Source organism: Calonectris borealis, chromosome 16 (assembly GCF_964195595.1).
Source record: "Calonectris borealis chromosome 16, bCalBor7.hap1.2, whole genome shotgun sequence".
NCBI classification, from domain to species: Eukaryota; Metazoa; Chordata; class Aves; order Procellariiformes; family Procellariidae; genus Calonectris; species Calonectris borealis.
This window is the reverse complement of record NC_134327.1, coordinates 15,979,279-15,992,551: the sequence shown is the minus strand read 5'-3', so window position 1 is coordinate 15,992,551 and position 13,273 is coordinate 15,979,279. Positions and strand designations below refer to the sequence as shown.

Below are 13,273 nucleotides of genomic sequence, written 5' to 3'. Positions count from 1 at the left end.
TGACGGTCCCCTTTCCAATTAATCAAGTTCCCATACTGATTAACAGCATGATTCATGTCTCTCGTTAGGCGCATTCTGTAACAAACAAGGCTGTATTTCAAGGCCGCTGGCTTAATGGTTAAAATAAATACCTTCCAAATTTCTATTTTCAAGTAGCTGAACCTTTTCCACCTTTACAACTAATTCAGACTTCCTTCAAATTATTTTTCTAAGTAATATAACAATTTGTTTTTCATTAGAGCTTGTCAAAGCCGGACTTTGGTTTATTTTGAGAGAAACCAGCACTCTCCAGAAACTGTTTAGTACAATTTGAATGACGCCCAAAGGGGTTATTGCAGCCACAATCAAAATAGAGTTTACAGCACTGGCTAGGGGTGACACTTTATTTAATGATTTAAAAAAAAAAAAGAAGAGAAAAAACCCCCCAGCCCCCTGAATCAGAAGCTAATTAAATGCACTCCTATGGCTAACAGTAAGTGTTTCTAAGTCACTCTGACTACTGCAGAATGCAAGAACTTAACTTGTTGCTAACTAATACCAGACACCATTATATGAGCAGCGTTATTTACTGATTTGGGGTGGTATGTGCTGGTATTCTCGTGTCTGGCATGGCAGCCTCGCCTCGCTGATATTATCAAGCTGGATGTGAAATCAAATATAGGAGTGATTAAATAGTTTGGGTTCTGCCTGCTTAAGTTGGATTTTTTTCTTTTGGGTATAGCTCGGGATTTAATTTAAGGTGGCTTAAATGTAACAGAAAATCTACCCCGTAACTCCTTTGATTTCACATTCCTTTTGTTTTGCTGTTGAGAAAAGCCGAGCTGGAGCCGCGCCAGGGCTGAGCGCGGGAGGCTGGAGGACGAGCGAGGGGCAGGAGGACCCCGGCCGCCCCTCGCCCGCGGGACCGGGGCGGGTGCGCAGGCTGGCCCGAGCGCGCCGGGGGCTGCAGCGATGATGATTAATCTCCATAATCTCAGTCCAGTGCTTCAAGGTTCCCAAACAACCTTTTAAAACGCTCTCCCTGCATCCTCCGTCTCAGACTCGAGTCCAAAGCAGATTTTTAAACAATTGAGCTGCAAAACTATTTTCCATCAGACCATTCCTCCCCGAGCAGCAAACTCATGTTCTGCTGTTGATTTTCCTGGGACGTTCTCCGTTTGTTGTTTTTTTTCTAAACCACAACAAAATCAACAAAATTTGGACTTTTGTGAAGGCTGAATTTCCTCTTTGTTTTCGCAGGGGAGAGGCTGCGCTGCCGCCCAGCCCGAGCAGCGAACACCCACTCGCTCGCACCCTCCCAGGGATGCTGCTGCCAGCGATGCTGGTCCGAGGGGCCACGCTCCCTGCATCCCACCTCGCGGGGCATCTGCAAGTGAAATCGGGGGCTGGCCTGGGGGTATCACCTGGAGGAATACCATCTGCCGTCTCTTTCACGGTCCTAACTCAGGAGCACTCACGGTGCCGATCTCTATGGCAGTGGTGCAGAACAGATGCCCGAATGTTCTGGCTGCTGCCTCCCAGCAGCCCTGGGCTGGCTCCTACGGCGAATCGGGCAGTGGCTTTATTCTCGTGCACAACGTCTTCATGAGATAACGACACTACTCTGCATCAATAAAGAAAAACAACTACTTGAACAGTGCAAATGTCCTATAGGTGCATAATTAAAGCACAAACGAAGGGCCTGATTCCTCTGCCTGGGACTTGTGTAACCCTGATAATCCTCCTGGCCACACATCTGATTTACACCAGCGTAAGAAAAAGAACAAAACCGAGCTCATATCTGACAAGTGAAAACAAACACTGGATTCAGACACTTTCTGCAGGGAAGGGGGGAGCTGTTTAATTTTTGTTCCTTCTCTCTGGGCTGCTGCTGTGACCTCTGCTACCTCCTAAGTCAGCAACACAATATGTTGCAGCTGTGGCACTGCAACAGCATGATTTAATTTGCGCGTGTGTGGCTGGAAGGGCAGTTCATCCCTCCAACGTCTTGCGGCATGGCAGAGGCAGCAGCGGTGGAAGCGGGGGGCTTGGTCCTCCCCTCCCAAAAGAGAGGGGGAAAACCCCTGCTTCGCCTGCCATGCACAGCTTTGGAGAGGAGATGGGAAAAGGATCAACTAGAGCGAAATGTCCATTTTCATCAAAATTTTTAGGAGGTTGGGGTTTGTCCAAGCCGAGGAAAAAAAAGGGCAGAAAATATCTATCTATTTAACAACCGTTTTCTGCTTAAAAAAAAAAAAGAGGAAAATGACTGTGCTGCCCACTCTCCTGCACGTTCCCGGCTCCCAGGAACGCAGGGGCTGCGTGTCTCCGGTGCGGTGCCCGGCTGGGCAAGGGCAGCGCTCAGAGCTTGTTTTCCAAGGGAAAAGAGCCGGAGGTTTTTGCTGCAGGAGGTTTCTGCCGCAGCCCCCCCAGCCCGCGGGCTCCCTCTCAGCGGGTCCTCCCCCCTGGCCCTCCACCAGCTCGTAAAGCTGCCGTGTTCCCGCGCAGCTCCTTGGCCGGACCCCGAGAGCTGTCTCGGGAGCTTTCTTTGTCAGCGCTCTGAGTTCGAGGGGGTTTTGGCTGCGGAGGTTTTATCTTTGCCTGCCGCAAGGCTGGAATTCAGCTTCGCTCTTGGCATTGTCATCCCTCCGCTTTACATACAGCTCCTGCTGAAAAACATCCTGGGACAGCCCGAATTTCAGCCCACTGCCAAACCTCGGCGGGAGGAGGACCAGTGGCAGTGAAAAACTGGCAACCCCAAGGCTTCGCCGCTCCGGCTCCTTCGGGGAACTTCTGTCCTGACGCGTGACGCCGGGGGCTGAGCTCATCCCGGCACGAACGTCCCTGCGCCGGGAGCTCCCCAGCCACGAGCCTGCGCAGAGGATGCTCCGCGCAGGAAGACGTGCTGGGAGTTTTCAGGGGCCACGGAAAGGAGTCAGGCTTCCCAAATTCATTCAAATCCAAAGGGATTTGAAGGCCTAAAACTCTCCACGCATCCTAAAAACCCCAAACTATGCCTGTATGACTATGACCCAGAACAGCGCCGTGGAAGCAAAGGAATGACCCTGCCTTTCCAATAGGGCTAGCTTTATACTTTCCATTTACTATTTATTTATTTCTGGATTTTACCTTTGTGATACTGAAGCTCCTTCCCATCTGGCACAGCCAAAAGCATCCCCCGGCTGTAAGAAACCTCAGCCCCCTCCCGCCCAGGCGCTGCGGCCCCCTCGCCACGCTCTCTAACCCAGCACTACCTGCCAGCTCGTAGGGGCAAGGTGACTTTTTCCTGGCTTTTTGGCTTTCCTCTCGTTTCCCCTCATCAACTCGTTTGCCAAGCAGTGTAATTTTACTGCCTGGCTTAAGGAGCCAAGAAATACGTTTGCTGGTGTAAGCTGTGCATTAGACGTCGTGAAAAACATGCAGCTTCAGGGTTTTAGGAGCCAGCTCCAGAGAACAGCGAAACACCCGCAGAGCAGCGAGGCCGTGCGTTTGCACCCTCTCCGGTTTCACTCACGGACGCTGGTACGCGGCTTGCTCTGGCCGTGGGTGGTTGAGCGCAGGGATGGACCTCTGGGTCCACAAAGGTGACCGGGTGTGCACAGGGATGGAAGCGCCAGCAGGGAGAGAGGGGAGACGACACAATGCTCTCGTAGGTGGGAAGGGGTCCTACGCCACCGACCTGCGGGAGGGGAAGGGACTTGCCTTCCCCACGCAGCACTTCCACCCTCCCTCCCCCTTAAAACCACAAGCTCTTTAGGACACGGGCAGGCTCTGGCTTGATGCTTCTACAGAACCAAGAATAACAGGGTCCAGACCTCACCTGTGGTCTCCAGGACCCTCCAAGACCTCTTCTTCCACCTCCAGATACTAACAGCCACATTTTGGACTTGATTTCTCCTGAACTTCGGCGTGCTTCAGATCTACATGTATATTTTTGAGGCTCAGACCCCAACACTACTACAAAGTCAGCCAATTGGTACCATCAGACTCAAAATGCAAGAATCATTCATCAAAGTGATTTGTAAAACATTGGCTACTGCGACGACCTGCAGCTGGATTTCCATCCCATTAAGTGAACATCACATTCAACAGCCACCGTCAAGAGACATTCAGTGAAAACAACCCCATCCTTATGAATTAGAGAAGGTGTCCAAAACCCCAACCCCAGCGCTGAAAGTTTAGTTTAAACCTAATTAGGGGGTGCAAATGTCCCTGCTCCAGACATGAGCATCCTGGCAAATATGGTCGTGCCTCTACACAGTTGCTACAAAATGTGCCTATACTCCCCAGGAAGGACATAATAAACGATAGCAAAAAGCTTTGAATATTTAGCAAACTCTCAAAAACTCTAAGGACTCTGGGTTACACATGAGCAAAGGGCAAACTCCACCTCAGGCTTATTTGGCGGTTTCTGTGGCTCAGACTGGCCGTTTCTCACCAGCCTGTTTTTACAGGGCTGGAGCACAGAGCTGAGCAGGGAAGGAGCTGAGTTACAAGTCTCTCCTCCAGCTTCATTCCTGGCAGAGACAATTTGCAGCAGTGTTGCTCGGCACGTCAAGTCTGGCACCTGCTTACAATAAATCCCTAACGATGTTGAAAAGTTAAACGTCCATTTAGTTTAATTTCTGTTTTAGATTTGGATTTCTACGTACTGTAAATGCTAGAAAGAACGTTTTTTTGAAGCACATTTACCTTGGAGATCCTCTATAATTGGCTGCCCTTCATCTAAGATTTCTTTCTAAATGCAAAAGGATGCTCTCAGCGCAGACAGTCTAACGGGGAGGCTTTGCCACCATCACCTGCTAATGCCTTCATGCCGGCTGAGATCTTTTGAGCGGGCTCCCTTGCAGGTGGGATGGGTCGATGCACTGCTTTGGGTCTCAGACACCCAAGGGGTTCGCATCCCAGCAAACACTAATGGAAGAAAAACGCCTCATGGGGTGATGTCAACCTGTGCAGACGGGAGTCTGGGAGTCTTTTGGGAGATGCGTGATGGGAGAAAGCAAGATGGGCACAGTCAAACTGTTTAGTCCCGCTGAGCACGAACCTGCCTGTTGGCTGGACCGGCCGCATGGCTGAGAGAGGCTCCTCAACCTTGGAGGTGCCATGTCCCCAAGCTTCCCCTCCACGGCCACCTCTTCAGTGCAAACAGCTTCCTCGGGATCGGGGTTTCACGCAGCGATTAATGACAAGGTCAGCCCAGCCCACCCAAACCTCTCTCTTGGGAGCAGGGTGTCGCCGGTGCGGAGGACACGCACCCGCTCTCACTGTCCCTGGCATGCATGAGACGGGCAGCCTGGTGGGACCCCCGTGCCACACCGTGGGGACAGTCCCAGCCCTGAGCCCCTGGCCGGGACCGCGAGCAGCTGCGCTGGTGGCTGGGGAGCTCTTCCGCAGCCCGCCCGGGGGACAAGCGGCTGACGGGGGCTGGCTGTAAAATCTTGGATGACATTTTCCCTCCGCTCACCTTTGATCCTGGTAAATGTGCTCTGGGTGCTGCAATCTGACTGAGAATCTGTGTGCAGATGTCCTGCAAAAACTACACCCACAGCTGTAAATCACAAAGCCCTCCCCAACCTGGTGGTTAGCGACAATGAATAATGATTTTTCTAATGGGAACTGGCCAGCATTCAACACACTCCTTGATTTTTTTTTTTTAAGCAAAGACTATTTATATCGAGAGACTTGCAATAAGTAAGACTCTTCGATTTATTCGAGATCAAAAAGCAGCCAAAGGGGGAGATTTCTGGAAGCTCAAGCTACGGGGACTCGTATCGGAGCAGGCAGACTCCAAACCGAGATCACAGCAACATCAATGCACACGAAGCGCCAAAACCGTGGGGGTCCCGGCTGCTTGGGCTCCCCGCTTCGGGTCTTGTGAGGACACGGGTGGGTGGGCGAGCGCGGGAAGGGGACGGTGCAGAGATGCGCCTACGCAGTGTGTGTTTGAGTCGTCATCACCCAAATCTCCCGCACAGTAGGTGGCCCAGGACGGCCCGGCACACCGGGACCAGCACTGCCTATGGCACAACCGGCACAACCCCATGGGGACCCAGCGGGGGACAGACATCCATCCTCCCGGCACGCTCTCCGCTCCGCTGAGCCGGCGGGCTGCCGAGCCCCTCCTCTCTGACGTTTTCCAAACTCACTAAGTCTTTTTCCTTACAAACGTGAACTAGGCAAGAAGAGTAAGTTCACACTTGAAAAAAAAAAAAAAAAAGACTTTTTTCTTTAAAGCACAACTTTTCTTGGGTTCCTGACAAAGCAATATTCTCCAGGCCAGTTGGAATCTGGAAAAATACACTTACTCAACCTAGCCACCATGACTCCAATAACAATTATAAAATGTCCAATAAAACTTGCATGTAATGTCAATTCAAATCTTGAAAAGCAGAATTAAGTGGTATATCAACATTAAACTTTATTGCTTCCTTTGCAGAGCAGAAGTATTGTCAATAAAAGTCATTCTGAATGAAGAAAAGGGCAGTAAATATTAAATAAACAGGTTTTTGTTGAAATGCTATAAATGCACCAGAGCTGCATTTTACACTGGGACCCTTTTTTCCTTTGCAGACTCCCCTCATGATAGAAATAAGTCAGTAATTGCAAACTATCAATAAAGCGCCAATTAAAGGGTGGTTAGATGCATGCATTTACAATATGTCATTATGAGCCTTTATTGTATGTAGTTGGCTTTCTCAGATCCCACTGGCTCCGTCTGAAGTCCCCCAGCACACAAACAGTCGTGCTGCTCGTTAGGGGCCCTTGGAGGAGCCGTGAGGCGCTGGAGGCGTGCGCCAGCCGGGGAGCCCCGGCCGGGGGCTCGGGCGCATCCCCCGCGGGCCGGCGGCACGGCGAGGACGGAGAAACCCAAGCCGAGAAGGGGATGAGAGAGGAGCATTGGTCAGGCTTTTGTCACGGAAGTTTCTTCTGGCAGAGATGCGAAGACAAAGCATCGCCACCTCAGTCCATTAGGCTATTACCTTCCTGTCAACGCAGAAGCGAGCAGAGCACGGCAGCTCTGCCCCGAGACTGGGCAGCCGTGCCAAACCTGGAATTTGGCAACGTGGCTTTGTTTTCCGAGAGGCCGCTCGCTATGGTATGTCCTGCTCCTTCCTGGGTCTACCTGCCTTAGAAAGAGCCATCACCATCCTCCCTACACTGCCTTACACGCAAAAGCAGTTCCACTCACAATTCCTGCTTGCTAATCTGATCTCCACCACGTCTCAACACCCACCTCCTTCTGCAACAAGCAGCTGACAGAGATGGGATGTTTTGCTTTGTCCATGAGACAAGGGAGCAGGTTTTTTTAGGGTTGGGCTGAATATAAACCTCCAGCGACACTGAAAACAGGCGCGATGCCTGTCGCAAACTCAACTGGCACCTCGTGGAGCAATGCCCCGAGACCCCTTTGGGTCAGACCTCTTCTGCCCCGCTGCCGGGACCTCCAGCTGCCCGAGCAGATCCATCCCCACAAAACCAAACCTGACGCCAAAAAGGCGTGGTGGTACCCGGACACAACGGGACGCGTTTCGGAAGCAGGAGAAGGAGCGGGCATCTCTGCGAGGGCACAAATCCCGCGGCTTTTATGTCAGCCCTTTAAAATCCGATCAACATTTTTGTGGCTTACCAATAGAGTTTATAAGCTGTTCTCCAGTTTAATCATCACACGCATTTACAGGAAGCAGTAACAGCTACTGAGTATGAGTTTCATGATGCTGAAATGATACTGAACAAACACGGCAGTCGGCAAGGGCTGAAAGCTGCGCTTCTGCAAGTCAGAGTCGCTGGGGTTTAATGAGTTCTCTGTATTATCCTGGGGCAGAGATGAGAGAAATCAGATGTGGTCTAGGAAAGTATATATGCAGGAGCTTCTGTCCTCTGACTTTTGCACGGATTATTTATCTCATGTACAAAAAAAAAAAAAATCAACTGGAATGTGAATGGCATTAATTTTTGAAGAAATTATTTTCACTATGAACCTAGGCTCAGTAAATGTGGTGGTTGTAAAAAACAGCTCAAATATTTTCAGAGATAAAGAACAGCCCTTGAACGTCAAATATAAAAAAAATCCCTTCAAAGGGTGAAAGATCTCTATAAAAATTAACTTTTGGAGAAATTGCAAGTATTCATCCTAGCCTTCCACAGCCGCAGGATCAGACCCTTTGCACTAGTCCCGGGCTGACACTTCTCTGCCATCCATATGAATGGAAACCAAACCAGCGGCAAGGGAAACAAACCTCCAGCAACACACTAAGAGCAACCACGCCAGCGCGAACCACCCGAGAGCCAACAGTGAATAGCTGTGAATCATCTTGATTCACTTGAGCCTGAACTCTTGACCTGCCGATTGAGTCAGTTCCGCTGGATGCCGCTCCTGCTTGGAGAAGATGGGCTCCAGTGAACCACAGCGCTGCCGCGACGCGGCGTTACGGCTCCCGGCACGCGTGCCCGCGTCCTTGCTGGTTACGGAGCCGGCGTTAGGAACGTGCGTCTGCGTCTCGGCCATCCAGGTCCCAGCCCATCCTACGGCCCCAGCTGCCGCACACCCTTTGAACACCCGTGCTCCGTCCCGGGCGAAGACGTGACCCTTTGGAAGCAAAGCCAGGAGCATCTCACCTGGAAGAGGATCTGCAAGAGGCCATGTACGATGCACATCCGCCGTCCCAGGAAGAGAAAGAATGGCACCACCAGCTCGATGAAGTGATTGACCAGAGTCTCGAACTGATGAAACCACCGCGGCGAGCGATGCATGAAGTAGGCGATGGGGTTGGGCACTGGCTGCGTCTGAAAGATGGAAGAAAAAAAGAATCAATCCCCCTCCAAGGCTCATCATCGGGGGGAACTACAGAGCTCTTGGCCTTTTTCCTTATTTCTTTCCCCAAGTTTGCTCACAGGAGAACCGTCCTTTGCCTCTGGGCACTCATTTCTTTTTAGAGAAAATTACTTCGTTCAATTTTTTTCATGCAAATCCAAGAATTTTTGAACTAATACATTTTTTAAAAAAAGAGGAGTTTTTAATTTTCTCTTTTTTCCTCATAGCCAAAACCCACTCATCTTAAATTAAAACCACTATTATTTAATACTGAAATGTTACACATAGCTGGACACCAGCGGATGTTAGATTGCTCTGCATGAGTGCTGAAGATCATCAGAGCAACTAAGCAGATACAGAAACTGAGAGAAAGATTTTCTCAGGGTCACACAGTAGGTCAAACAGAGCCAGCAATGGAAACCAGATTTCAAAACCTAGGAGATATTCTTTCAAAATGTTTAAATTTGAAATAAATGGGGTGGTAGAGTTGCTTTCCAAAATCGTAATTTGGGAGAGGAAAGTGTAATTCCTCTAAACATGCTATATTGGTTTAAGGTATTTACATACTGGCCTTGTGACAATATCATTCTTCTATCAGCCTGAAATTTTTTGACACTGGGAGATCTTCCATCCAGTACAATAAAGCTGCAAATTTTATAAAGGAGACAAACCCAAATCCTGATATGTTAATAACTGCCACCCTTAGAAATGTTGCAATTTTAGCAGAAAGAAAGAAGTTGACAATTTATCTTAGCCTATCTGACAAGCTCAAATTCATCAGTATTGTTTTAAAACTGCGACAGAAAAAAAGAGAGCATGAAGACACAAATTTTAATTGAAGGAGACACAACACATCTTTAAATTATTTGTAGTTAAATCAAAAATACAAACAAAACAGGGAAAATACTGTACTATGCATGGCAACTGAGCGTGCTTCCACTGCCAAATCCCACAACTATTGTAATTCCTTATTAGCAAAGCTGGGATTAATAAAGTTGTTGCTTTATATGGGTTTCAGGCTGCTGTAACCCCTTAGGACAGGAGACCGCATCCTTCCTTCCTCGGACACCGGCGCCGGATGGAGCGGTGTCGGGGTCAAGGAGCTCTGCCAAGTCCACTCCGGCAAGGGGCCGGGAGGTCAGGGCTCCCCGTCCCGGGGCAGCGGCAGCAGCCCCAGGTGCCACCGCGGGTCCTTCCCCTCCGCGTGGGACCTGTTTCGAGTTAATCACCTTCTTGGATTGCTCTGGAGCATTCCCAGAACGTCAGGGAGGCTCACAAAGAGATTTTTTTACCTTGATCCCAAATTGCTGAGAAATGCTTTTATCCTTCCAAAAAGGCAGGTTGCTTTCTTGTCTTCTTCTATTTTTTTTTTTTTAAGTGCATTAACCAAAACTGACCTAGATGAGGTATCAGCCCTATAGGTTATAAAATTTAGCCCGAGATGAGCCGGTTTCCAGATGTAACTGCCCGATTCTAGCATGCCAGAGCTGCAGAAAGGCGGCACTCACGCTCACCCCCTCTTGCGATGCAGCCACTGCCTGTCTCCCCGTCGGCAGGGTGCCTGGGTCCGCTCCCTTCAACGCAAGCAGCACTTATGGCCCAGGGCCCCCGGAGAACAGGCAGTATTACACATGTAGTTACATACCTACTTACATACGTAATTAAATCTCATAATGTGATGCACAGAGCACTTATACATTTGACTGTGGCTTTGCAGGGCTGGGCTGACACTGTGTAATTTTAAAGCAAAGGCCACCCTTAGCTATCGAACGTGCCATTCGGTTCCCCTCCATCACAGGCTCCCGCTGATGCCCTCATCTATCAAGGCCAATCGCAGCCAGCAAATTCCGCGTGTTGCTTTGGGCTGGGACTCAAGATATCGTCCCCGCAATCTGCTGTGCTTAAGGGCGGAAAGATAAAATTCTTGCCTCTGGTCCTGCAGTGGGACAAGATGCAGAAGAAAATTCTTGCTAGCAGCCACGTACGGGCTCGCGTGGGAACAGCCCAGGCTGGCCAGCCGGCTCTGCTGCGGGTTATGCTTTTTAGCAGCAGCCTAATTCTTATCCTGAAGTAGCAATTGGGAAAAAGGAGAAGCGAAGCACAGAAATCTGGCGTGGGTTAATAATCCGCTCCCAGGTGCTATAGCATTGCCATCCTTCACGTTATCAGCACGGACACTATCGCGGTGTCAGCGGGGGCAATGCTGTGCGACAGGCAAGATAACTCAAATGACAAGCAAGACTGAAAGTCTAAACCAGCAGCAGACACACCAGAAATAACACAGAGTTCCTCAGCATTTGTTCTGAGAGAGGGAAAGAAATGCATTTGATAAGAGCGGCGCTGGAGCCCCGGGGGACACGGTCAGTAAGGGACCCTCCCTCCCCACCGCTGCAGCCGCTTCTCCGGTGCGTAAACCTCGAGTATGTAAAACAAAACACAGTGATAGAGAAGTGATTCGCATGTATCAGAAATTCGTTAAAAGGCCGCTGGGGGAGGAGAGCGCTGTGTGTGTGTGTTCCTCCCAATGTCTTCCAGATGCTGCGACCACGGGTGCAGCGCGGCACAGGTTTCCCGGGGAGAAAGCCGTGTTTACTCGGGACGGGGCGTTGAGGCAAGAGCAAAGACCCAGAGCAACGTGTGAATCACTGCGGCGCTGAACACAGGCACCTGTGATGCTGGAAAGCTTTCTGGTTTCTTTTTGCACCCCAGTCGACTGCTGCCCAGGGGTGCTGGGGGCACCCCACACCCCATCCCGTGGGTCCTGCTGCGCAGCACCCAGCTGGGGCTGGGAGAGAGCACCCGGGGCACATCGCTGGGGTTAGAGAGGATGCGTGCCCCACGCAGGCATGCCTAGTGCTTTCCCCCTGCAGCCGTGTCCTACGGAAACATCGCGGCGGTGTCGGAGGCGGCGGTGTCAGAGCCTGGGAGGAGGAAAAAACATTCCAGCGTCACTTCACCCGGCTCGTTTCGCTGGGGATTTTGAGCTTTACGCTTTGCTTCGTGGCTGCTTTGCAAGAAGCATCCTAGGAGGCAGCCAGGAGTTCCCCTACATTGAGAACGGTGAACTCCTGACACACACACACAAAGAAAAATGCAGCTCCGAGTCAGATGCAACTAAATAAACAAGCCCAAGGCAGACGTACGGCGAGAGGAACAGAGCACAGCCCTTGCCTCCAACAAGCCCCGTTTCTGGATACCTCTGTGAAACATAAAATGTTTTTAAATAAAAAAACGATTAGCAAAAACCGGCTTTATGTGTCAGCACAAGGTGCAATATAATAAACCTTCTGCCTCCCTCACACCTCCAGCAGCCAGAGAAAAAACTGCGCTGCAAATGCGTTTTGAAATCAGATTGGGGAAAATTAATTCCATAATTCACGGGGCAGATTTGTAACGTGTGACTGCGGGGCGACACTCGGCGGGGGCTGCTGAATGAATTCTGGGTCGCCAGCTAAGGCCTGTTCTCTGGCTTCTATCTACCAGGTTTTATGAGGGCTGGTAACAGATTCTAAAAATATGCACAATAAACTGTTTTTTCTCCCTAAGGGGTCTATGGTTTAATTATGTTCTTAGTGAGAACCATTAAAGTGCTAAGTACCTGAAGACTCCTAATTTACTAAACTATACGCTACTAAAACCCAACAGAAGGCTATTATACACCAGCGTAAACGCTCTTCTCTGGGACTGTAAATGCACATGGTCTCTCCTCTCAGCCTCCTTATGGGTACGGCATTACATACACTCCGACGGAGTATTTAATCCCAGTGTTAGATACCCCAGCTCAGCCTAGGGAAATCTCCAGGCTCTCCTACACGTGTGCACGAAAACAAGCCCCACATTGTCCTTGAACAACCCGCTGCTCAGACAGGGCTGGGGATGTTATTCTTACAGCGCGAGCGGCACAACTCCCATGCAAGTAACCCTGCGGCATGGGAGCGTGAACTGGGAGGGCAGGGAAGACCCTGTCCTCTCGAGATCACTAATGAGGAGGAGCCCAGAGATGCATCAAGTAAATTTTATCCTTTGCAATGATGGGTTTTAACCTTCCTTCACTCCACAATAAACTGCGGCACGGCTTCAGGAGCCTCTGTTGTATCTGCTTGCTTGTCTGAGCACCTCAACAGCTCAAACTCACAAGGCATCTTTCAAAAACCAGTAGCAAGTTATGAATGAATCAGTTTCAAAAAGGTGAACAAAAAATCCATTATTCTACCTGTTTCTATAAGGTAAACTCAGATTACCTATTGATTCAGATAACCAAAAGTATACTTGGCATTAATATTAAAACAACGCTAAGGACAGCCTTTTAAAACATTACCCTGGGTGCCTATCGCAGAAATCTGGCTTGGTGAAAACAAAGCAATTCGTAAATATTCCTATACACTCTAGATACTGTCATTTCTTTTCCCATTGAAAGGCACCTACTTAACCAAAATACTCAAATCTGAGTGCACTTAATGGCAGAAAAATCTTGAAAAA

General features: G+C 49.7%; 1 protein-coding gene across 4 annotated transcripts in view; it reads right to left on the bottom strand.

The window, feature by feature from the left end:
- The window catches only part of LMF1 (lipase maturation factor 1), a 240,766-nt gene that overhangs the window by 92,061 nt on the left and 135,432 nt on the right, over positions 1–13,273 (bottom strand). For all 4 annotated transcript variants that reach the window (XM_075165486.1, XM_075165484.1, XM_075165485.1 and 1 more), the window contains one exon: positions 8,599–8,766. In XM_075165486.1, coding sequence (XP_075021587.1) covers positions 8,599–8,766 — 168 coding nt within the window. The remainder of the gene's footprint in view (positions 1–8,598; positions 8,767–13,273) is intronic.